At 46.2% G+C, this 25,859-nt stretch overlaps 1 protein-coding gene and 1 pseudogene across 7 annotated transcripts in view; both read left to right on the plus strand.

The window, feature by feature from the left end:
- The first annotated feature begins 827 nt into the window (after positions 1-827).
- Positions 828-4,988, plus strand: LOC147424645 (actin-depolymerizing factor 10 pseudogene; annotated as a pseudogene).
- SYP81 (syntaxin of plants 81) overlaps positions 4,971-25,859 on the plus strand; it is an 81,044-nt gene continuing 60,155 nt past the window's right edge. Inside the window, exons 1-2 of one of the 7 annotated variants that reach the window (XM_086499501.1) lie at positions 5,003-5,145; positions 5,429-5,562. Coding sequence is in view for 2 of the 7 variants with exons in the window: in XM_086499498.1 (XP_086355624.1) it covers positions 5,068-5,145 (78 nt within the window). In the remaining 5 variants the exon portion in view is untranslated. Of the gene's footprint in view, positions 5,146-5,428; positions 5,563-13,725; positions 13,894-14,123; positions 14,258-25,859 lie in introns of those variants that run through there. The other 6 variants (XM_086499504.1, XM_086499500.1, XM_086499498.1 and 3 more) reach the window with 6 other exon arrangements.

The raw sequence follows: 25,859 nt of genomic DNA on the forward strand, positions 1-25,859 counted from the left end.
ACTCAACAAAACAACGGCAGAGGTAGAAACCACCCTCACAAAGGCGATCAAGAATCAAGTGCAAGAGGTTATCTCCAACAAGGTCGAAGACCATGTGGCATCCACGTTACGCGAGCGACAACGACAAGAGGACATCTCCCTCAATGTTCGTATCGGTGGGCTCCCAAGTGACTGGAAAGGGGAGGGAGATCACAAGTTTCACGAGTGCTTTGCCCGTATCCAAGCAGTAACCCCCTTGGTACAATGAGATCCAACAACAATCACCTTTCTTACACATGAGCATCGCACCAATCACGCAATCCTCACTTTCAAGACCAAGGCGCATCGAATCAAACTCCTTGAGCAATCAAGGCTTCTCAGGGATACTAAAATTTGGTTTGCAGAAGATCTCACACCCACCCAACTCAAACAAAAAAAGGTAGAACTCCAGAAGATGCGAGAAGCACGCACAGCAGGGAAATGGGCAGTCTATCGAGGAGGTAAAGCCATCATCTAGGAGTTTCAAACTCCCAAGCCGGCTCCCTCCTCACTTTCCCCTTCTTAGTTTTGTTTATATTAACTTTTCTTTTGACACCTCTTTGGACCCTCAGTCCTTAACTGAGATGTATCTCACGATCCCCCTGTTTAGAAGAACTCCTTTGTAATGCTTTTCTTTCGGTCCCATGGGTCATATCTGACCTCCGCGGACGATAATTCAATCTATCTATCTATCTATCTATCTATCTATCTATCTCTCTCTCTCTATCTATCTCTCTCTCTCTCTCTCTCTCTCTCACACACACACACACACACACACACACACTCTTGTGCCTCGCCCTCTGCTAACCATGTCGAACGCAGCCTCTAGGATGGTTGTTGATGATGAACGCAAGCTCAAGTTTCTTGAGCTGAAGAGTAAGGAGCTAACCAGTACATCATTTACAAGATCGACGACAAAGCACAAAAGATTGTTGTGGAGAAGCTGGGTGGACCAAAGGAGAGCTATGAAGCCTTTACTAGATACCTTCCAAAGAAGGATTGTCGATATGCCATCTATGATTATGACTTTGTGACCCAAAAGAACTGCTAGAAGAGCAAGATCTTTTTCATTGCCTGGTCTCTTGATGTGTCGTGTGAGGGGACTAAGATGTTTTATGCAAGCTCCAAGGACCGCTTCAAGCGAGAGCTAGAGGTGACTTATGAGGTTCACGCCACTGATGATCGAGACAGAGAATCTGAAGGAGAGAGCTTATTGAGAGGTGTGCTCAATTTTCTTGGAGACAAGTTCTTAGTGCTTTCACCTGGAACATTTTATGGGTGCAACAATGGACCCTACTTGGGGCGTGTTTGAGTTACTAACCTGGTGATAAAACTTATATTTCTTTTGACCTTTTCTTAGGTTTGTAACACCATATTTTCTCTCTTTGACATTAAAGTATAGTTTTTTCTAGCAGTTGTATACGCAGATTTTCAAATATGTTGTTTTTTTGCTGAGAGAGAGAGAGAGAGAGAGAGAGAGAGAGAGAGAGAGAGAGAGAGAGAGAGAGAGAGAGAGAGAGAGAGAGAGAGAGAGAGAGAGAGGGAGAGAGAGAGAGAGAGAGAGAGAGAGAGAGAGAGAGAGAGAGAGAGAGAGAGAGAGAGAGAGAAGGGGTGTCATCAGACTATCACCTGCATGGATCCTACATCAAGGCACACAACATACGACATCATGGCCGGGGGGGGGGAGAAAGAGCTTGTATCCTTGCCACTAATTTCTTTAATATTCCACATCATATTTCTAGAGAGAGAGAGTTTGCTCATGTGTCTTCTCCAATGTTTGGAAGGATGGACCCTCTTTACGCCAGTCTACCTATAGATTCGAGGGCTTCTCCAATATATATATAAATATATACATATTATCAAGGGGGAGAGAGAGAGAGAGAGAGAGAGAGAGGAAAATAAAAAGCTCGCTCCAGAAACTCTCTTTGGAGCAAAGCAAGATTTTTTATTTTAATTGGTCAGTTGAGCAAAATCTGAAAAAAGCTCACTCCAAAGCTCGCTCCAAGCCTCAACTCGAGGGCTGGCACTTGGCTGGCACTTGACCATAAGATGCAGTTTACTTGCGTTCAAGATGAAGCTGCTCATTGTATGACCAAGTTCTTTGCTTAAGAGATGCTCTAATTCAAAGAGCCTATTGTACACAGCTCGTGTACATTTATGCTAATAGAGGGCTACTGTTTAGGTACACAGACAAATACGAAGATATTGGGAGACCCTAGGAGCGGCTGCTTGCACTTGCATGACAAAAGGAACACTAGAACTATGGGATGCCACCAAGAATATGAGTAGAGACTGAAGAGCAAGGGTGTTGCTAGTGTGCACCTTTAATGCTTATGCTTGTTAATGGAGCATTAGACAAAGGGAGAGAAATTTATGATGAGGTTGTGAAACAGGGTTGTTATGAGATAATGTCGAACTTGCATTGCTCGTGATGCCAAGTGCCATGCTCTCTTAAAGGCGAGAATGTGCCTGAGAAGCTCCATTTTGTAATGGAGTGTCTCTGAAGTGCACTGATTGCACAGGTATGTAGCAACATGTTAAGGTGACAAAGCATTAATGCACTAAGAACACACGACGGTGAGGAAGAGTTAGTGCAGACATGGATTCATCTAGTTAAATCCACTATTTAGAGTGTTCCCAACACAAGCCACTATCAATTGAATGGAGGGACACCGCAAGCGTGTATGCTGGCGGTTCAACGGCCTCTACATTTCTATGACAAATGCCTAATGGGTTCGTCCTCTGCGAAGATGTTCAAATCGTGACTTAGCAAAAAAACATTTCTTCACCTATGTGTAAGAGTAGCACCCTTGATGCAACGACGCAATACTACATTACGACATGCAATCACTCTAGAGGATCAAGTTTGCTCGGCACTTCACCGATTGTCCTTGGGCCCAAGCCTAGAAGTTTTAGCTGAGCTTTACTCTTGTGCCAAGAGCACGGCATGTGGGATTGTGCTTGAGTTTTTCCATGCCATTAGAGCATGTGGTTTGCATGACATGTACGTAAGATGGCCCTTAGAATCATGAACGCTACAACAAGCCGAGGAGTTTGAGAAAATACATGGAATCCCATTCGTTGTGGGAGCAATTGATGGATCTCATATTCCAATCATAGCCCACAAGAAAAACCATGCAAACTCCTATATTCGGACGGGTTTTCATTCTGTTCTATTGCAATGTACAATTGCAACAAATTGAGCTACGTAGGATTATGATGTAGGGTGGGCAGGCTCTATTCATGACTCTATCAATTTTACTCTTAGTGAAATTGGCAAGCGTTGTGATGCAGGGCGCCTCGGACGATACTGCCTTGTGGGGGATTGTGCATATCCACAATGTCCCTATATGTTAGTTCCATTTACAGGCAACAAAGATGGATTGTTTCGATTAAAATATAAATGGAACTTAATCCAATCAAGCACAAGAATGCTTGTTTAGAGGGCTTTTAGTATGTTAAAGGCCCCTCTCGGATCCTCTTGAAGAGATGCGATATGGATTTGCAGAATGTGCCCTCAATGGTTGCAACTTGCCTTGTGTTGCACAACATTTGCATAATGCACATAGACTCATTTGATATGGATTGGGTGAACAAAGCTGAAGGAGATCGTAGAGAGGTGCAATTGGAAGATGAGACCCTTTGTAGTGCGAGAAGCTCTTTGTCTGAGCTTCAAGCAGTGAGGTCGATGACAACCTCTAGTCGAGGCCTGTGAAGATGGGAGCATGCTTGGCAATGGTTTTGATCAGCATGACAATCTAGCGAAACTCATGTACAAGGAGTCTAAATGCAAATAAGTGCAGCTTGTATTTCCTTCTAGTGATTGTGAAACTAAGAGGGTCAATCAGTAGATGAGAGGTCTTCTCGAGTCTCTCTATGCACCTTCTTTTGTAATGTGGTTTAAAGAAAATGAACTTCATGATTGGACAATTATACCTTCTTCTAACTCTCTCTCTCTCTCTCTCTCTAAGGATTTTCTCTAACCCCAAATTGAATTTGGTTGTGGTTTAATTATGAGGTAATATCATCCGGATGGTTTTCTTGTGGGAAACACAGCTTATAGCATGTGGCTTCCTTTTGACGTGGCGAGGTCTTCTGGGTCTTGGTGTGAATGGCACTCACGGACTCTCAAGGGCGCAAGTCTGTTCCAAGTGGAAAAAGGTAGAGGATGGGTTGCGTAGATGCTGCACAATCTGAATGAAACCCGAAGAGGGGAAGGGGCGGGGCGGGGGCACTCGATTAAGAGATGGTGGGAACCGACGGATGGTTTGCTTGTGAGAAACACAACTTATAACGTGGGGTTTCTTTTTGATGTGGCGAGGTCTTCTAGGTCTTGGTGTGAATGACACACACGGACTCCCAAGGGTGCAAGTCTGTTTTGGGTGGAAAAGGGTAGAAGATGGGTTGAGTAGATGATGCGCATTCTGAACGCACCCCCAAGGGGGGCTCGTCACTATATGGCACGACTCTAGCTAGGGGGGATCTACGGTGGGAAAGAGAAGCGAAAATCGCAATGCAATCTCAGCCGTCCGTCGACTCGGTGAACTAAGGGTGAACTAGGGGCGCCCGAGTTCACTCCTAGTTCACCTGCCTCGCAGGGTGTGGGTCGAACTTGGGACATCTGGTTGCCACACAAATGCCCTACCACCACGCTAGCGCGCGTCGCTGCCCATGTGGGCACGGCACATGATCACACCCTCCAGTTCACCAACCCCTAGTTCACCCCCATTTCACTACATGATCCGACGGCTGAGATTAAAGCCGCCTCGCCCGCCCAAATGTGGGCCCTAGATCTCCTGTGAGCCAGAGCCGTGCCATATAATGACCCGGGGCGGGGGAGGGGGGGACGAGGGGGGAAACCAACTTCTATTATACCCAATCATTGCGCGCCATGCAAGCAGCACGGACCTGCCTTATATTACCAATCGAATATCTCCGACGTCCATCGTACTCCATACTTCACTACATAATCTGCAACACGACCAGATCGACAATCTTCCTTGTGAATTCGCTGCCATCGTCTGTCCACTCTTCGCCACGTGGGATAACATGGGAGTTGCAAGGGACCGAACAGAAGACTTCAAGGAATGCGTGCGTTCTGCAGCTATCAGACAGGGCATGGATGAGGTTAGCTCACCCCTTTTGTTTGCATAGTGATCTCTCTCTCTCTCTCTCTCACACACACACACACACACACACACACACACACGCACACACACAGAGTTTTCTCTCTCTCTCTCTCTCTCTCTCTCTCTCTCTCTCTCTCTCACACACACACACACACACACACACACACACACACACACACACAGAGAGAGAGAGAGAGAGAGAGAGAGAGAGAGAGAGAGATGAATGAAAGCACAGATCTTTTGATTGGTTGCGATTGTGAATCTGTGATCTCTGAAGACAGGTGTGGGATGGCCTTTTTATAATTATAACGTGGGGTTCGCCAAGTATTCCATTTATCTGGTTCTCTCAGATATTATTGCTTTCACTGGGCGTGCCAAACTTGCCATGAGCTGAGGATGCCCCTAATTCATACAAGTATGTAGTTAAGTGGGTTGTATTTCTTAGGTTTCAATTCCCAGCCTTGTATTGTTGCAAGTACTTTGTCCACTAATGTCTGAGATGAAGCCAATGAGATATGTTTACTAATAAGAACGAGGAACCAAGATACCTTTCATTTGTAGCGCCCGTTATGGATTCTTTTGAGGATGACAAGTCTGTGGGGATATTTGGATGTTCCTTTTGAGGAAACGAAGGCGACTTTCCATAAGACTTGGGACAAGCAAGAAAACATCTTCGGATAAGTATAGTCGTAAGAAAGCCTCTTGGCGCTCCCGCATGCGGTCGGAGCTGCCCTGAAGTCTCTCAAACTGACCCTGAGTCTGTACGAGCTCCAGCCAAATGTCCCGAAGAGTCTCAGCCAGTGGAACAGGTCGAGCCTCGAAGATGCGGAAGCAACGGGCCCGCTAAATGAATCAGAGTGTCAGGCCGTAGATAAGCTTACAACACCTCTCTATCACTGCTGTCACAAGACGGGCACCACGTGCCAATAAAAGAAGAGACTTAACGAACTTTTAGCACTTCAATAACAACTGAATTGAAAGAGAGAGAGAACACGTGACACGGAGTGGTGGATTTCCACCCCAGAGAGTATTGGTCCCAAACCTTGGCGCCCCTTTCGGTATTTATTTATATTTCATCAACATAGTACAAGCCGGTACTCCAGACTTTGCACCTCTCTAGGAAGCATGCCAAAGAATGAGCCCTAACCTCATATTTAAAGGCCCTTGACTTGAAAAGCAGTTACAGTGAAAAGCTTCAAACAAAGCAACTGGTCCAAAAAGCGTCAAAATCTGCAAGCGCAATTTGTGGAAATCCGTACAACTGCCACGTCAGTTGTCAACCCGTTTTGCGGCAATCTGCCACGTCAACATTGTCAACGTGAAACACTGAAATCCGTTTGGTTTTGCCATGTTAGCAGTCGACGGAAAATCCGGGCTGTGTATTGGTGGGTCCTGCTTTATTTTAATTCCTTTATGTCACTGGGCCCCCATCGGACGGGTCCCCATAAGTTGGTAGCACTTCTTCTTCTGTTACTTGTTCTTCTTATGGTTTAGGCCCCTCTAAACTCCACCCATTCCCTAGGCTAAGTCAAATACATTTGTTGACTAGTCCCTTTCTTGTACAATTTTTTCCACTCCTATAAATGCCCTAATAACTATCCATTTTTCCCCCCTTTTTTGGCAAGTACCCACTTAAGATGAGCCATCACCTGTCTTTAAGATAGCCTCTCCCTCTTCAAAATATGGTACCACTACAGTTTTTTGGAGCCACACCACACTTCCCTATTGGTACCACTACAGTTTTTTGAGCCACACCACACTTCACTATTTATACCCCCTCCATATCCTCCCTTTTGTTTACACCACTGATGAGCTAATGAAAGCGAAACGTGTTTGGTGTGAAACTGTTTGCTCTACCACCCCACCCCCCATCTCCTTTGTCTCTATCCTCTTTCGCAAGCTTAGGGTGATACGATTTCATTTTAAATTGCTGTTGTACCACCCCACCCCCCACCGCTTATCTCTTTTTTTTTTTTTTTTTTTTGCAAGATTCGCTCGCTATGATTTCATTTTGATACAATTTTGTTCTAGAGGAACTTCAATTATTCCTTTGTGATGTCCAGCGTAGTACTTGCATTTCATCATTTCCATACTTCTCTTATCCTCCCCTCTGTTTTCGCCCCCCCCTTATTTCACCGTCGGGAACCCATCTCAATAGATGTCCTTAACCCTTCATAATAAGCCTTTCCCTAGGCTTTGTGTATTTAAGAGAGCTCTGACTGCTTAAAGCCATGCAACTTCACCAATTTTCAAAACAAAGCATTTTTTAATAAACCCTGCATAATAAGCCGTTCCCTAGGCTTTGCTTATTTAGAAGAACCCTCACTGCTTAAAGCCATGATACTTTACCAACTCTCAAAAAAACAATTGTTTTAAAAAAACCTCGAGTTTCTCCCGAAGCTCGAAACCCACCCTAAGCTCCCAAGCGGGTTACTCACGCCCCGAGTTGCTCACCATTGCTCACCATAATCCACCTTTACAAACTGCTCGCCGCCTATTCTCCTTATCCCCCTTCACTCTGCACACTTTCTCCCCCATGGCTGGCCTCTGCTCACAAATCGCCCGCAGCTCACACATCTCCCACAGTGCCTCACGCTAGCACCTTTAATGCATCCTTGACGTCACTATAGAGGCAGCGCATACCCCTCACGGGTCGGCACCTCCACGCGGCGCAGGTCGCAACCACCTCCTCGACAACTCTACGCGGCGGCGGTCGCACCCTCCTCGACAACACACCGACCACGTCAACGACTGCAACAGCCGTTGCTCTCGGCGTTTGCCTCCGGCTTCTCAGCATCCCAGTACTTCCACTGTCTCGGCGTTTGAACTTTGCCTCCGGCTTCTCAGCATCCCTGCACTTCCACTGCCACGGTACAAATATTTCTAGGTGTAGCTATGGCTCTCGAAGCCGCAGGTTCGTGGCTTCTCTTGCTACTACTCGTCTCCTAGGCGTAGCTACGAGCTCTCGTGCTACTCACCTCCACGTTGCAAACTTCCACGGTGCGAGCTTCCACGGTGCAAGGGCCTGCTGTCTCGAGCTGCTCTCATGGTTTCTGCTGTCTCGAGCTGCTCCACAGTAGCACTAACCGCTGACGGGACTGGCAGATTCTAAAGGCGTTGTCATCCCGGCTGTTTTTTCTCGCACCTACGCTGTCATCTCCGGCTGTTTTTCTCGCACCCCTGTGATGTCGTCCCGCATGCACCCTTAAGCAAGGTCATCCCGCATCTTTTGAGCGCCCTTAAACTAGGTCGCGTTCCCACCAGCAAGATCTTCCCACATCTCAATAACCGACAACCCAGCATTTTTTGAGCACCCTTAAACGGGGTCGCGTTCCCACCCGGACACTCCACTCTCCCACCCGTAACTAGGGGGCAAGGTAATCTCCCTACCAACCTTATGGCGACTCCTTCCCCCTCTTCGACATCAATGTCGGGATCAAATCCTACCCCTATGACAATAGAGGGTAATTCCAATACATCGCTTTTGGCTCCTTTGCTTCCGGCTCCCTCCATTTCGGCCTCCCCTACCTCCAATATGGTGACCCACACCACAAATCTTCTAACGCCCACTTCCGCTTCCCCGACCATTGTAAATCCCTTGAAACCCAACACCCTTTCTAAGGGTAAATCTACCTTTCCCGGCTTTACCTCGGCGGCTAACCTCATGAAACTACCCTCTCCAACGTCATCTCTTCCTACCGCCTCGAAAAAGACCCTTTTTAGCTCGGAAGAAATTTTCGGCCTCACCGCTAACCTACCATTGGAAGATCTTGATCAACTCTCCCTTCCCGTAACAAAAAACATCGGCATCGCTAACCCCTCTCTCTCACATCATCCCGGCCTTACTTACTCTCCACAAAACATGCATGGTGTAGTTTTCCTCAACACCTCTCAAGGCGGCCTCCTCACAAGTCCTCCCCTTGCCTTCCCCTCTTCTTTTGGTTCTCTCTCCGCAAGTTCTTCCTCCCATACGGTTGTTCCCTCTCCCATTCTACCCCAAATAGAAAAGCCCTTGGAATTCAATAAAATTGTTTCCCTCTCCTTGTTGGAGTTTAAGGCCCTCAATCATAAGCTTAGCAAAGCCAAATCACATCTTTCTCATTTGCAAAACCTTCACTCCGTTCAAAAAGCCCCGCATAGCCTTTGTATGAAGCCTCCTCGTCTGACCTTGGAGGACTCTCAAGCTCAAGCACTCTTAAGCGCCAAGCTTAACGCTCTCAATATCCAATTCCAATTAGATTGCACTAAAGCTTACATCCAAGCCCAAGATTTACTTGTCAATAACCTCTAGAAAACCTTTGATGAGTACCGCGATCTTGTGGAAGAGAGGCTTTAGCCTTTCAGACCTTACCAAAAAACTTGCGCCCATTTCTTCCCCGAGGGTGCTACCCACCACTTGGGAGAATCAACTTTCTCTTTGGAAACAAACCTCCCTACATGAATTTGATGCACATTTTCAGAATAAGATACTCCAAGCTCATTTAGCCTCTTCATTAAGCTTAGCGGCGCACAATGCTAGGAAGAGGTCCCAATCTTCCATCTTGGAAGAGATAGAGTCTCTACCCAAGGAAGAAACAATGGGTGAATTGGTACTTCACGAAGTCACCACCCAAATGAAAAAGCTTCTTTCACCCCCCCCGAAAGAAGCCTTCTAACCAATCCTACGCAACCTCCTACAAGCCCTCTCCTCCAAAAGTTGTCTCACATAACACTCGGCAACCTTTCAAGAAGCCTCTCCCTTTGAATAAAACTTCCCATGAAAATTTCACCTATCAACGCTTTAAAAAGCCCAAGCCCTCTCCCCCATTAGGCCACCCTTGCAATACTACCCCCACCTACAATCCTCCCATGTTAACCTCTCCAAAAAAATCATGCCCTTCTCCTTCCTCATCAAGCATCACCCCCTTACCCACTTTACTCAAAACTCCCCATTACCCCCTCAACTCTTCCGCACCGCAACCCAAGCCTCTGCACCCTAAGTATAGCCTACCTAAAGCTTCAAAAAACTTGCAATGGAGGAGGGAGAAGTAGGGAAAGAGCACCCTACCACTTGGGTCCATTTGCTCTTCTCTCGTGTTCCTCTCTTTCCTCATATTTGGACCCCTCCTCCATGTTTGTTCCCTTTTCTTGCCCACCCTCCCTACATAGGAAGAAAACGTTGTAAATTTTGGCTACCCCTCACTAACCCCTACCTTTTTAAGATTTTGACTCTTAGCAAAATTACCACGTTTTCCCTTGAGCACAAGGTTACCAACCTCTCTTTCCATAACCTTTCTAATCGTTCTCTCTCTCCCTCCGAACAAAGGCTTGTCGGCCTTGGGCTCAATTATATTCCCCCCTCTCCCCCACCCCCCTATCCTCTATTCTTCAAGCTTATTCTAATTTAGAAAGGGGTTTGCAACTTAAAATGTTTTTTAATAAAGGACCCTCTCTTCCTCCCTCTCCTTTTTCTATCCCGAATCCTCTTTGGAATCCTCCTTCTCCCCCTTTACAACTCTTAACCAAACCTTTAGTCTTATCTCTTCTTTCCTAAAATCCCTTCTATCCTCTCTTCCTCCTTTTCACTCCAAACCTCTTTTAATGAATTCCATCTTATCCTTAAGAAATGATCGCAACATCATTATCAAACCAGCGGGGATAAAAATCTAGGACCTATTATCCTTTCTAAGTCTTGGTACTATAATGAAGCTTTCCGTCACCTTATGGATCCCCTCACTTATTCCAAAATCTCCACAACTCCTTTACCCTTTGTGCAATCCCTCCTTTCCTCCATCGTCACCAATTACTCTCTTCTTCCCTACAACGAAAAAGTTTTTATCCTCTTCTCCTCACTTGAAAACCCCCAGCTGTGCTCGTTCTTCCTTTTACCTAAGATCCACAAACCCATCCTCGTAGGCCGACCTATCTGCTCTTACAAAGGTTACATCTTGGAGAACGCCTCGAAGTGGCTCCATGCACAACTATACCCCATTCTCTTGTCTAAAACACAGCACCTTAAAGACTCTCACTCTTGTTTTAAACTTAGCTTTTACGTCTTTTCCTTCCAATATTATCCTCTTCACCTTTGATGTTGAATCTCTCTACCCGAGTATCCCCATCCGCGAAGGCCTCTTTGTCCTTAAAAGTTCCATCCAAGGGTTTTTTCCTTCCCCTAAAGTCAACTTCATCTTGTCCTTAGCCTCTTTTATCCTCAACCACCATTATCTCTCTTTCAATGGAGAGTTTTGGCACCAAATTAAAGGCACCGCCATGGGGTCAAACTTTGCAGTTGTGTATGCTTGTCTTTTCCTTTGCTTTTTGGAAGAAGGCATGGATCTCATATCTTCCCCTTCCCTTCTTTACTTCAAGCGATTTGTAGATGATGCCTTTGGAATCTGGAACGGTCCTCGCTCTAGCTTAAGCAAGCTCCCCCAAAAATATGGACACCCACTCCAAGAACATATCAAAATTTCTCTTTCAATCTCCTCTCAAGAATCTTTTATTTTGGACATCCATTTTTTCAAAGGACCCTCTTTTTTCACTTCTGGGATTCTTGATACCCATTGTCACCAAAAAAACCTAAACTCCTACAATTATATCCCTTGGCAATCTTGGCACCCTACTCACCAAAAAATTGCTTTTATTCTCTCAGAGCTTAAGAGGTACGTTATCAAGGAAAGCTCTCTTTCAGGCTTTATCTCTATATGTAACCTCTTTTATGCTAGGCTTAGAGCAAAAGGATATCCCTCCCCCCTGTTAAAAGCTTGCTTTCTCTACCTGTACTACGATCTTAGACCCTCTCTCCTTCAAAAATTGTTCATAACCAAACCTTCTCCTACCATCATCAAGATTCCCTTCTCACCTCAAATCCGCCATCTAAACTTATCTCGTTCCATTAACCAACCCCTCACTAATCTGCTTAAAAGCAATACGGACCTCGCGCACTTGCCTAGACCTTTGATATGTTGGATGAATGCGCCCAATCTCGGAACCCTTCTCTCTAAAAACACTTCTTCTTTTCCCGCTCAAAACCCCCCCTTCCCCCCTTCCCCCCCCTCCCCCCCATAAAATTCCGCCCTTATTCGACCAAACCTTACCTCAGCTAACTTCGGCCTCATGTATATATGCAACCCCTCTAAACTCCACCCATTCCCTAGGCTAAGTCAAATACATTTGTTGACTAGTCCCTTTCTTGTACAATTTTTTCCACTCCTTTAAATGCACTAATAACTATCCATTTTTCCCCCCTTTTTTTGCAAGTACCCACTTAAGATGAGCCATCACCTGTCTTTAAGATACCCTCTCCCTCTTCAAAATATGGTACCACTACATTGTTTTGGAGCCACACCACACTTCCCTATTGGTACCACTACAGTTTTTTGAGCCACACCACACTTCACTATTTATACCCCCTCCATATCCTCCCTTTTGTTTACACCACTGGTGAGCTAATGAAAGCGAAACGTGTTTGGTGTGAAACTGTTTGCTCTACCACCCCACCCCCCATCTCCTTTGTCTCTATCCTCTTTCACAAGATCAGGGTGATACGATTTCATTTTAAATTGCTGTTGTACCACCCCACCCCCCCCACCGCTTATCTGTATTTTTTTTTAGCAAGATTCGCTCGCTATGATTTCATTCTGATACGGTTTTCTTGTGGAAAACACAGCTTATAGCATGTGGCTCCCTTTTGACGTGGCGAGGTCTTCTGGGTCTTGGTGTGAATGGCACTCACGGACTCTCAAGGGCGCAAGTTCGTTCCAAGTGGAAAAGGGTAGAGGATGGGTTGCGTAGATGCTGCACAGTCTGAATGCAACCCGAAGAGGGGGGGGGGGGGGGGGGGGGGGGGGGGGGGGGGACACTCGATTAAGAGATGGTGGGAACCAACGGATGGTTTGCTTGTGAGAAACACAACTTATAACGTGGGGTTTCTTTTTGATGTGGCGAGGTCTTCTAGGTCTTGGTGTAAATGACACTCACGGACTCCCAAGGGTGCAAGTCTGTTTTGGGTGGAAAAGGGTAGAAGATGGGTTGAGTAGATGATGCGCATTCTGAACGCACCCCCGAGGGGGGCTCGTCACAATATGGCACGGCTCTAGCCAGGGGGATCTATGGTGGGAAAGAGAAGCGGAAATCGCAATGCAATCTCAGCTGTCCGTCGACTCGGTGAACTAGGGGGTGAACTAAGGGTGAACTCGGGGCAAAATTGGCACCCGAGTTCACTCCTAGTTCACCAGCCTTGTAGGGTGTGGGTCGAACCTGGGACATCTCGGTTGCCACACAAATGCCCTACCACCACCCTAGCGCGCGTCGCTACCCATGTTGGCACGGCACATGATCACACCCTCCAGTTCACCCACCCCTAGTTCACCCCAGTTCACTGCATGATCCGATGGCTGAGATTAAAGCAGCCTTGCCCGCCCAAATCTGGGCCCTAGATCTCCTGTGAGCCAGAGCCGTGCCATATAATGACTCGGGGGGGGGGGACGAGGGGGGAAACCGACTTCTATTATACCCAATCATTGCGCGCCATGCAAGCAGCACGGACCTGCCTTATATTACCAATCGAATATTTCCGACGTCCATCGTACTCCATACTTCACTACATAATCTGCAACACGACCAGATCGACAATCTTCCTTGTGAATTCATTGCCATTGTCTGTCCACTCTTCGCCACGTGGGATAACATGGGAGTTGCAAGGGACCGAACAGAAGACTTCAAGGAGTGCGTGCGTTCTGCAGCTATCAGACAGGGCATGGATGAGGTTAGCTCACCCCTTTTGTTTGCATAGTGATCTCTCTCTCTCTCTCTCTCTCACACACACACACACACACACACACACACACACACACACACACACACACACACACACACACACAGAGAGAGAGAGAGAGAGAGAGAGAGAGAGAGAGAGAGAGAGAGAGAGAGAGAGATGAATGAAAGCACATATCTTTTGATTGGTTGCGATTGTGAATCTGTGATCTCTAAAGACAGGTGTGGGATGGCCTTTTTATAATTATAACGTGGGGTTCGCCAAGTATTCCATTTATCTGCTTCTCTCAGATATTATTGCTTTCACTGGGCGTGCCAAACTTGACATGAGCTGAGGATGCCCCTAATTCATACAAGTATGTAGTTAAGTGGGCTGTATTTCTTTTGTGGGGGAAGGACTTTTTAGGTTTCAATTCCCAGCCTTGTATTGTTGCAAGTACGTTGTCCACTAATGTCTGAGATGAAGCCAATGAGATATGTTTACTAATAAGAATGAGGAACCAAGGTACCTTTCATTTGTAGCGCCCGTTATGGATTCTTTTGAGGATGACAAGTCTGTGGGGATATTTGGATGTTCCTTTTGAGGAAACGAAGGCGACTTTCCATAAGACTTGGGACAAGCAAGAAAACATCTTCGGATAAGTATAGTCGTAAGAAAGCCTCTTGGCGCTCCCGCATGCGGTCGGAGCTGCCCTGAAGTCTCTCAAACTGACCCTGAGTCTGTACGAGCTCCAGCCAAATGTCCCGAAGAGTCTCAGCCAGTGGAACAGGTCGAGCCTCGAAGATGTGGAAGCAACGGGCCCGCTAAATGAATCAGAGTGTCAGGCCGTAGATAAGCTTACAACACCTCTCTGTCACTGCTGTCACAAGACGGGCACCACGTGCCAATAAAAGAATAGACTGAACGGACTTTTAGCACTTTAATAACAACTGTATTGAAAGAGAGAGACGACACGTGACATGGAGTGGCGGAATTCCACCCCAGAGAGTATTGGCCCCAAACCTTGGCGCCCCTTTCGGTTTATTTATATTTCATCAACATAGTACAAGCCGGTACTCCAAGCTCTGCACCTCTCTAGGAAGCATGCCAAAGAATGAGCCCTAACCTCATATTTAAAGGCCCTTGACTTGAAAAGCAGTTACAGTGAAAAGCTTCAAACAAAGCAACTGGTCCAAATAGCGTCAAAATCTGCCAGCCCAATTTGTGGAAATCCGTACAACTGCCACGTCAGCACTGTTAGCCCGTTTTGCGGAAATCTGCCACGTCAGCACTGTCAGCGTGAAACGCTGAAATCCGTTTGGTTTTGCCACGTCAGCAGTCGACGGAAAATCCGGGCTGTGTATTGGTGGGTCCTGCTTTATTTTAATTCCTTTATGTCACTGGGGCCCCATCGGACGGGGTCCCCATAAGTTGGTAGCACTTCTTCTTCTGTTACTCGTTCTTCTTAGGGTTTATACCTCTCGACCGGGATTTGCAAGTTGGCTCCATTCTTCAGGGCTTAGACATGTTAGCAGTTTGTGACAAGTGCACCTCTTTTTGATGGATGAACTATGTGGCAAGTTGCAATTTAGGTCGACCCTCTTGGATCACTATCATCTTGCTGGTGGAAGCCAATTCAAAATGGAGTGCTAGGCTCGTGAGAGTGGACCAAGCTGCAACGCCCCAAGTGTATTGTCAGGTTGTAGAAAGGGCTAGCATCAGCCGGAGAACATCACACTAAACCTAGTGTGCCAAAGAGGTAAAGTTACTCATTGATACTTGGTGAAGTTTGAGAATTAGTTGGCCACGGATACAAAGTGGATGGAGGTGGGTGACCGCCAGAAGCTAGTACTAAAAATAAGTTTTCTTTTATATCTGTAGGGTGGCTGTCCCCAACGATCTCATCACTTCCATGCGGTGTCACAAATTGCTGATGTGTCAAGCCATTGAAGAATAGTGTAACAAACTGCTGACTTGTCAAAGCCTAAAGAAAGGAGCCAACTTACAGATGTCGGCCGAGGGGCCTAAACCCTAAGTGAAGAGGCACAGCAGTAGGAAATAAAGAAGGGCTCACACACACACACACAAGAACTTGCGAAGCAAACTGATGATGTGGTAGATTTTCGAAAATTGCGTTGGCATGATGACGTGGCAAGTTGTACGGATTTTCGCGTTTTGTGCTGGCTGATGACATGGCAAGCTGTACGGATTTTCGTGATTTACGCTGGCAGCTTTTTGGCTTTGCTTTTGGACCAAATGCTTTTGAGTTTGAAGGCTTTTCACTATAATTGCTTTTCAGGCAAAGGGCCTTTAAATAAGAGGTTAGGGCTCATTCTCTGGCATGCTTCTTGGAGAAGGTGCAGAGTCTGAAGTACCGGCTTGTACTGTGTTGATGCAATATAAAGAAATAGCGAAAGGGGCGCCCAGGTTTGGGGCCAATACTCTCTGGGGTGGAATTCCGCCACTCCGTGTCGCGTGACGTCTCTCTCTTTCAATTCAGTTGTTATTGAAGTGCTAAAAGTCTGTTCAATCTATTCTTTTCTATTGGCACGTGGTGCCCGTCTTGTGATAGTGGTATCAGAGCATCAGGCGTGTGCTTTTCTGAAAGCATACCGGTCCTACAAAAGAGCAGACAGAGCTATTGGAATTTTATTTGAGGGATCTTCGCCCTCCAACCCGGACTTATTAGCCACTCTCATCCTTTATCACGCATCGGGGGCGCTCCCGTCTTCACCGCTCATGTCTTACGGGGCATAAGCCATAAAGATCACTTGCAAGAGAAGGATCCAAATTTGTTTCAAGTCACAGTTTTTTCTCAAAAGCAGTGCCATGCAGATGTTGATGTCTACAGCTACTAAGCAGCACATTCCAAGGACTTGGCAAGCTTTCAAGAAAATTTTTACCCGAAGTCTTCCTTCGGAGTGCAACTTCTGGCAGAGTGGGGTGTCCTGAAATGCTTGCCATGGAAACCCTAGCAGATTATAACTTGAAATTTCTCGACATCTCTCAGTAGATGTCTCCCCACGAGCAGATGACCTTCGAGATCCAGTGCGATTGCTATCTTGGGACTACCATCGCCGCCAACGAAAACACTCTGTCCAAGAGCTGATGGACCATGCTGTGCTCGGCTACGACCTCATGGAAGGAACCTAACCCTAATTTTTGGTGTAGGTTTGAGGAGGGAAAGTCAGTCGACTTTTCGAGCTCGATTGATGTTGAGATTGCTTTTTAAGTTTGAATTTTGTCTGAGAATCTGTTTGAGAACTTGTTCGGTCATCCTGTTTGGAATTTGTGTGAAATGGATGGTATCTGTTTTGAATTTGTCTTGGTGCCGATTGACTCTGGTTTTAATACTGGTTTCAATGATTGGTGATTTTACTCCCGAGTGGAGTAGTGAGAAATTATGTTTGAGAATGCTTGTTCACCGGACCCTTGTGGTTATTTGTGGGGGGAGTATTGAATGTTTGAAAAGTGCTGTTTTTTTTATAAAACTCATGGCCCGGACCCTTGTGGTTAATTACGGGGGGAGTATTGTTGTTGTGACTCCCGTCCCGGACCTGGATGGTTATGCGGGAGGAGTATTAAGAAGTCTGAGCAGTGGTTACTCTCGGCACCTCCAAACGATGCAGGTTGCGGTCTGGGGGGCGTTTGGTTGTAAAAGGCCTCTATATCTCCCGGCCCATACCTTTTTAGGTTATGCGGGAGGACTGATGAGGGAGTCGTTGAATATCTCCCGGCCCGGACCTTGTTAGGTTATGCGGGAGGAGTGTTCATCGGCGACTTTATGTTTCTATGTCTTGTAACATGCATATGTGAGCATTTGTGTTGCATTGTGATGTGCCAATTACTGAATATTCCTAATTGGATGAGATTGCCCGGGTATGTAATTTTAGTCCATCAAGACACCCATGGATGATCAGTACGGTCTGGGTGTGATGGCTAATTTTACTACGCCGGAATATCAAGAGTTCCGATCTGGACGAAAGGAGAAGTTAACTCCTTGATCAAAACAACCGAAAGGAGAAGCTAACTCCTTGATCAAAAGAGCCAAAAGGAGAAGCTAACTCTTTAACTAAAACAGCAAACTGATTGTCCCTCAGAAATTTTTGAGCTAACTTGAGCTGTTTTGTAGATATGCTGTAATTGCGGAGGATTACTCTCTTTCAAGAAGGGGAGATGTAACAAATTGTTGATGTGTCAAAGCCTAAAGAATGGAGCCAACTTACATATGTCGGCCAAGGGGCCTAAACCCTAAGTGAAGAGGCAGAGCAGCAGGAAATAAAGTAGGGCTCACACACACACACACAAGAACTTGCGAAGCAAAATGATGACGTGGCAGATTTTCAAAAATTGCGCTGGCATGATGACGTGGCAGGCTGTACGGATTTCCGCGTTTTGCACTGGCTGATGACGTGGTAGCTGTACGGATTTCCGTGATTTACGCTGGCAGCTCTTTGGCTTTGCTTTTGGACTAGATGCTTTTGAGTCTGAAGGTTGTTCACTATAATTGCTTTTCAAGCGAAGGGCCTTTAAATAAGAGGTTAGAGCTCATTCTCTGGCATGCTTCCTGGAGAAGGTGCAGTCTACATAGTTACCCGGAACGGGAACGGGGAACGGGAACAGGAGGGTCCGGAACGGCACGGGAACGGGGAGGAGGAGGGGGGCCGGAATGGGAACGGGGCCGGAACGGTCGACTAAAGTAAGACTTGAATTACCTCCATTCAGCTTAGTCCCAAATAAACTCCTAAACAACCCCAAATCTGCCCCCTAACCTGCCTCCTAACCTGCCCTCAAACTGCACCAAATATGTTCCCCAAACAGCCCCAAATCTGTCTCCAAAAGCCCACTTTTTTGCCCCCAAATGCCTGCTTTTGCCTGTTTCGACCTGCGTTTCGCCGTTCCGCCTCATGTTTTGCCTTGTTCCCCCCATTCCGGAACACCGTTCCGATTACACTCCGTTCCGGAACGGCGTTCCGTTCCCGACTCCGTTTTGGGAACGGGACTCGTCCGGAACGTCGTTTCGAAACGTTTAGGCTGTGTTTCCCCCGTTCCCTGTTACACTGGGTGCAGAGTCTGGAGTACTTGGAGTACCGGCTTGTACTGTGTTGATGCAATATAAAGAAATACAGAAAGGGGCGCCAAGGTTTGGGGCCAATTGTCACGTGACACATCCAACCCTATGTGTCTGTGGACAAGCTACAACACGACAAGGGTTCCGTCAGCCCAGTCAGTCTAGATTAGAAGTGTTTTGGCACTTTTGTGAGTCTGTTCGCAGACCGTGCATGCCTAGGCACTTAGTGTAGATGCATATCCTCTGGTTGCACACAGCATGATCATAAGCATTCCCATCAGAATCCATCAGAATCCTTCAGGGGAATTTTCTAGTGCATTTAGCCTATTTTCCCTATTTTTGACATTTTTCAGTTATTACTTTTAAGTGACTTTTGTTGGAAAGTAGGTAGGGAAATTGAGTAAGTTTGTATATAAGCAAACCTAGGCTAGCACTAATTGGTAGAAGAGAAGGAGAACACAGGCCGCAGGTTCCCCCTCTCTCTCTCTCAGAAGATCCCCCCCTTGGTGGCGTTTTCCCTCCAAGCAAGAACTCCCAGTATCCAACGTTTTTCACCTGCAAGACCTCATCGCCAAGAACTCCCAGTATTCAACGTTTTTCACCAGCAAGACCTCATCGCCAAGACCACAGTACCTAGCGTTTTTCAGCATATCATGATCGCCCACATCCCAGGCATTTTCAGCAGTGCATAGCATCATAATATGAGCGTTTTTGCCAGCTAAAACCAGCGTTTCCAGCCGGCAGAATTCAGCTCAAATCAACGTTTTTGGTCCCAGTAGATTTCAGCTCATCAGCGTTTTTGGACAGAAGGAAAAGTAGCATCAATTTTCAGCCTTAGCGTCGATCTCGTCATCCCCGTCGTCGACATCGACCTAGCCTAGACTTGCATCAGTCACATGCATCCACTTTGTACCAGTTTGTGCAATCAATAGTAGACCACTCTCGCCAACGAGAGTGGGGCCTTCGGAAGAGGGTTTTACAACGTCTCTGGTGTCGTATTTCTCTTCTCTCTCTCTCTCTCTCTCTCTCTCTCTTAGTCTCATCCACTTTCTCGCACTGTGTCCATTCACTTCGTGTGTCCATTGCACTCTCTCATTAAGAACGGAAGGCTCTCCCTTCCATAAGAACAAAAAGGAACCTTGAGCACAGTTCGGAGCACTCATCTTGAGCAAAGTTCAAACATTCATTCCGCTGCACCTTACATTGGTATCAGAGCTTTGGCAATGTTCTGTATCACTCAAGGAAAGAACCACAAGAATTTTATTTGCTTGTTGCGGTCGCACGAGCCCAAGTTCGCTTGGGCGTGTCGATTTCTAATCGTGTTTTGAAGAGTGACAGGAATCCCAAGAAAGAAGGGCTTGTCTAGCCTCCCCTTGTGCCTCTTTTCACTCATTGAGAGCGGACCGTGCACTTAGCGGCCGGCAATTGACGTGAGGTGGGAAAAAGCAACCTTGGTGTGAGCGCAAGGCCGCCAAGGGGTGCGCCTGCGGAAAAGAGCAGAACTCGGGTGAAGAGAAGATCCTTCTCTAACACAGTTGCAAGCAAAAGAAGACCCTCAAGAACCTCAAGAACCTCAAGACCTCAAGACCCTCAAGAACCCAAGAACCGCAAGAACCCAAGTTTCTCGCGAACTTAAGAACCAAAGATCATAGTGCATGGTCATCACCCGAAGCGGAATAGATACTTCGCATACAGGTGATGAGCATGAGAGAGGCGACGAAGAATTTTTCCCACCAGGAGGTTTTTCCGACCCTCCCCCTTTTCCATCTACGCCACGAGTTGTACCAAATCCTATGGAGGCGTTGGTCAAGTCGATGCTGGAGATGTTGGCACAACAACAAGAAACGAATCGCGTTGCGATGGTACAACTAGAAAGAAAAGCAGAACAACAAGAAGCGACTCGCATTGCCTTGGAATGCGAGTGCGATGAACGACAAGAAAGACAAGCAATACAACAAGAAGCGACTCGCATTGCCTTGGAACGCAAGCACGAGGAACGAAAAGATAGAAAAGCACAAAGAAAGGAGGAAGCCGAAGCAAGACGAGCGGCCTTGGAGACCGATCGGGAGGTTCAAAGAGACCTACGCACGCAAGAATTGGTTCGACAAGTTCTTGCCTCGAAGTCTTAACCAGCCAAAGATGTTGGTAGTTCCTCATGTGGCGCAAGCCGGGATGCGGACTCCAACAACCCAGTCACAGAGAAGTCGACTTTCAGTAAGTATGATGGTAAGATGGATGCTACGGTTATTTATTCTTGGTTGCATCGATTTAATGCTTATTTTGCGACAACTAAGAAGACAGGAAATAGCAAGGTTTTGACGGCAGCTATGTACCTTGCCCGTATATGCCATGAATTGGTACCACGCATGGCAAGAGGCACAGTTAGCCGCGCACCTAGAGGAAGCCGACGAATTTACGCCCCTTTCCTTCAATTGGGCTGATTTCCAAGACAAGCTCAAGGCGCGGTTTATGCTACCTCAGTACCTTGCACGATTGAAGGACGATTGGCGCGCTCTCAAGCAAAATGGTATGCCGGTTATGTCTTTTTTTAATCGTGTTTTGCAGCTAGGTACCCAATTACGCAAGTCGGCTAATGAGCGCAAAGAGGCTTTCCTTTATGGATTGGACGAGTATATCAAGTACGATGTTGAGGTGCTCAATCCAATCGATCTCAACAAGGCGGTAGCAATTGCTCTCGCACAGGAGATGAAGCACAACAAGGGAAAGCCTAAGGAGAACAAGACTTTAACAAGTACCTCCCAGACTTCTCAGAACCCTCCGAATGGTAAGAACGGTAAGAATGGTAAGAACGGTAACTCTTCTAACCAATCTTCCAATAGTCTCTCAGAAAAGAACTCTTCCAATGAACCTAAGGGTAAGGCTAACATTCTAAGGAAGGTTGTTGTTTTCATTGTCACATTAAGGGTCACATAAAAAGAACATGTCCTAAGCTTGAATCTAATGAATTTAAAGAATCCACAGTATCCACTTCCTCTGTCAATGCAATCAATGACAACACGAGTGTGCTTCAAGTTTCTCCCGACCCTCCCATTGATGAGTTTCTCATTAAATGTTATTGTCATATGATGGGGCAGCGTTTTGTCATATTGTTTGACCCAGGTAGTATGCATGATGTGATCAGTCCCTCTCTTGTTGGGAGAGCCCGCCTAGAGGTTAGTCAGAAATCTCCTCTCGAGGTCTCTGGCTTCGCTCCCGGTGTGGACTCTCATCACGAAAGAGTGCTTTGATGTGTTGTTTACAGTTCAAGCTGCTTTCCGAAGAAAATTTTTAGTCTCTCCTCTCTCAAGATGTGATATGATTTTGGGTATTCGATGGTTTCTTGAGCATAACCCTCTCATTGATTGGGCAGAAAATACGTTCACTTTCAATGCCAAAAGTGACTCTCCCATTGTCATTCGTGGAGAGGAAGTTGTTCATTCTCCCTCTCTCATTGCAAATGTGCAGGCGAAGATTGAACAGATTCAGGAGAAGGAGACTCTCTCAGTCTCTTCTTCTCCAAAGCATGAAACACGGAATTTGCATGATGATACGCATGATGATTTGAATGATAATGATGAGCATGATGATTTGGATGACACTGACAAGCATGATGATTTGCATGATCTAGATGTGATTTCTCACAAGCATGATGATTTGCATAAAGATGACGTGATTGTTCACAAGGATGATGTGCTAGTTGATACTTTTTCTAGTGAAGCTAACCTCATTGCAGATTCGATCAATCACAAAGAACCGATCTTGGCTCTCAAGCCTAGGTCCAAAGAAACCCCTCAGGAAGAATCGATCTTGGCTCTCGAGCCTAGATCCAAAGAACCCTCACAAGAAGTTTTATGTATTCGCATGTTTAGTACGCACGCATTGTTCGAGTGTTTCATTCGTGATCGTTTCTTGTATTTTCATCAAAGCATGAAACACAGAATTTGCATGATGATACGCATGATGATTTGAATGATAATGATGAGCATGATGATTTGGATGACACCGACAAGCATGATGATTTGCATGATCAAGATGTGATTTCTCACAAGCATGATGATTTGCATGAAGATGACGTGATTGTTCACAAGGATGATGTGCTAGTTGATACTTTTTCTAGTGAAGCTAACCTCATTGCAGATTCGATCAATCACAAAGAACCGATCTTGGCTCTCAAACCTAGGTCCAAAGAAACCCCTCAGGAAGAATCGATCTTGGCTCTCGAGCCTAGATCCAAAGAACCCTCACAAGAAGTTTTATGTACGCATGTTTAGTACGCACGCATTGTTCGAGTGTTTCATTCGTGATCGTTTCCTGTATTTTCATCAGCGTCTTTATGTATTCCTTTTCCTAGGCATGACATATTGTCCGTTGAGCACGTTTCACTCATGAGTGAGCACGCATGTATGCGGATTGTTCACGCAAAGCTGAAAAGTATGCATTTTAGGAAGTCACATTCCATGTCTCTTCCTTGGCATCACACATTTGTAGAAAGAGCACATGATAGTATGAGCACAAAGCATGGGCATTTCCGTTGTGAATTGCCACAGTTAATTGCTTTAGATCATAAGAGAGAGATTTGATCTCATTGTTTGCGTGTGTGTGGTGAACGGTTTGGCACTCCGTGTCTTTGTTCATCTACATTGCATGCACAATCTTTTAGGAAGACGAGAGTTTTTCCACTCACTTTACGTGGAATAGGTATGTTCATGGTTTTGTGTTGGAAATGGTTCCAGGAATTTTCAGCCATGGAGATTCTTGAAGGAGAAAGAAGCACGACTCTCGACGAAGTTGAAGCATCGAAGAAACCTAAGAAGGCTTTGTGTCGCTTTCGGCGCGGCCCTAAGAAGCAAGCGTTACAGACCTTTATGAAGTTCAAGTACCGCACGACGCACACATCAGAGTGGGCCGGCAAAGAGTCCCTCCCAGGATTCCGAAGGCTATTGACGATCTCCATCGACGCCATACAGTTCGGTACCAGTACCTCACTTTGAAAAGGAGGGGATGTCACGTGACACATCCAACCCTATGTGTCCGTGGACAAGCTGCAACACGACAAGGGTTCCGTCAGTCAAGTCAGTCTAGATTAGAAGTGTTATGGCACTTTTGTGAGTCTGTTCGCAGACCGTGCATGCCCAGGCACTTAGTGTACATGCATCTCCTCTGGTTGCACACAGCATGATCATAAGCATTCCCAGCAGAATCCATCAAAATCCTTCAGGGGAATTTTCCAGTGCATTTAGCCTATTTTCCCTATTTTTGACATTTTTCACTTATTATTTTTAAGTGACTTTTGTTGGAAAGTAGGTAGGGAAAATTGAGTGAGTTTGTATATAAGCAAACCTAGGCTAGCACTAATTGGCAGAAGAGAAGGAGAACATAGGCCGTAGGCAGTAGGTTCCCCCCCTCTCTCTCAGCAAGATCCCCCCCTTCGTGGCGTTTTCCCTCCAAGCAAGAACTCCCAGTATCCAGCGTTTTTCACCAGCAAGACCTCATCGCCAAGAACTCCCAGTATTCAGCGTCTTCCACCAGCAAGACCTTATCGCCAAGACCACAGTACCTAGCGTTTTTCAGCATACCATGATCGCCCACATCCCAGGCATTTTCAGCAGTGCATAGCATCATAATATCAGCGTTTTTGCCAGCTAAAACCAGCGTTTTCAGCCGGCAGAATTCAGCCCAAATCAGCGTTTTTGGTCCCAGCAGATTTCAGCCCATCAGTGTTTTTGGACAGCAGGAAAAGTAGCATCAGTTTTCAGCCTTAGCATCGATCTCGTCATCCCCGTCGTCAACATCGACCTAGCCTAGACTTGCATCAGTCACATGCATCCACTTTGTACCAGTTTGTGCAATCAATAGTAGACCACTCTCGCCAACGAGTGGGGCCTTCGGAGGAGGGTTTTACGTCTCTGGTGTCGTATTTCTCTTCTCTCTCTATCTCGCAGTCTCATACACTTTCTCGCATTGTGTCCATTCACTTTGTGTGTCCATTGCACTCTCTCATTAAGAACGGAAGGCTCTCCCTTTCATAAGAACAAAAAGGAACCTTGAGCACAGTTCGGAGCACTCATCTTGAGCAAAGTTCATTCATTCATTCCACTGCACCTTACACCAATACTCTCTGGGGTGGAATTCCGCCACTTCGTGTCGCGTGACGTCTCTCTCTTTCAATTCAGCTGTTATTGAAGTGCTAAAAGTCTGTTCAATCTGTTCTTTTCTATTGGCACGTGGTGCCCGTCTTGTGACAAACAGAGCCAACCTACAGATCCCGATTGAGAGGCAGTGGTACAAGAAGAAGCAAAAGAAGTTCCCACCAAATTATGTGCCCCATCGGATATGGGACCTCGTCGAACGTGGCCCAAGTAAACTAAAGATAATAAAATAAAGCAAGACCAGTCCACACACACACATGCTAATTTGTGAGTAGCTTGATGACGTGCCAACTGTTGTACGGATTCCCGAATTTTGTGCTAACTGTTGACGTGGCAGCCTACACGGATTTCTGGATTTTACGTTGACTATTGACATGGCAACTTGTATGGATTTCCGCGTTTTATGCTGACTGTTGACATGGCAGAGCTGTACGGATTTTTGTATTTGTGCTGGCACTTTTTGGGCATCTGCTTTTGGGGCCAATAGCTTTTAAGTTTATAGCTTTTCATGTAAAATGCTTTTCGTAGTCCAAGGGCCTTTAAATATGAGCCAAGGGCTCATTCTCTGGCATGCTCTTCGAGAGGTGCAGAGGATGGAGTACCGGCGTTGTACAGAGTTCAAGTGATATAAAGAAATATAGAAAGGGGCGCCAAGGTTTGGGGCCAGTGCTCTTTTCGGGTGGAACTCTGCCACTCCTCGTCTTGTGTCGTGCATCTCTTTCAGTTTAGTTGTTATTGAAGTGCTAAAAGTGTGATCA

The sequence above is a fragment of the Adiantum capillus-veneris genome, chromosome 25 (genome assembly GCF_014529385.1).
Source record: "Adiantum capillus-veneris isolate H3 chromosome 25, ASM1452938v2, whole genome shotgun sequence".
In the NCBI taxonomy this organism is placed as follows: Eukaryota; Viridiplantae; Streptophyta; class Polypodiopsida; order Polypodiales; family Pteridaceae; genus Adiantum; species Adiantum capillus-veneris.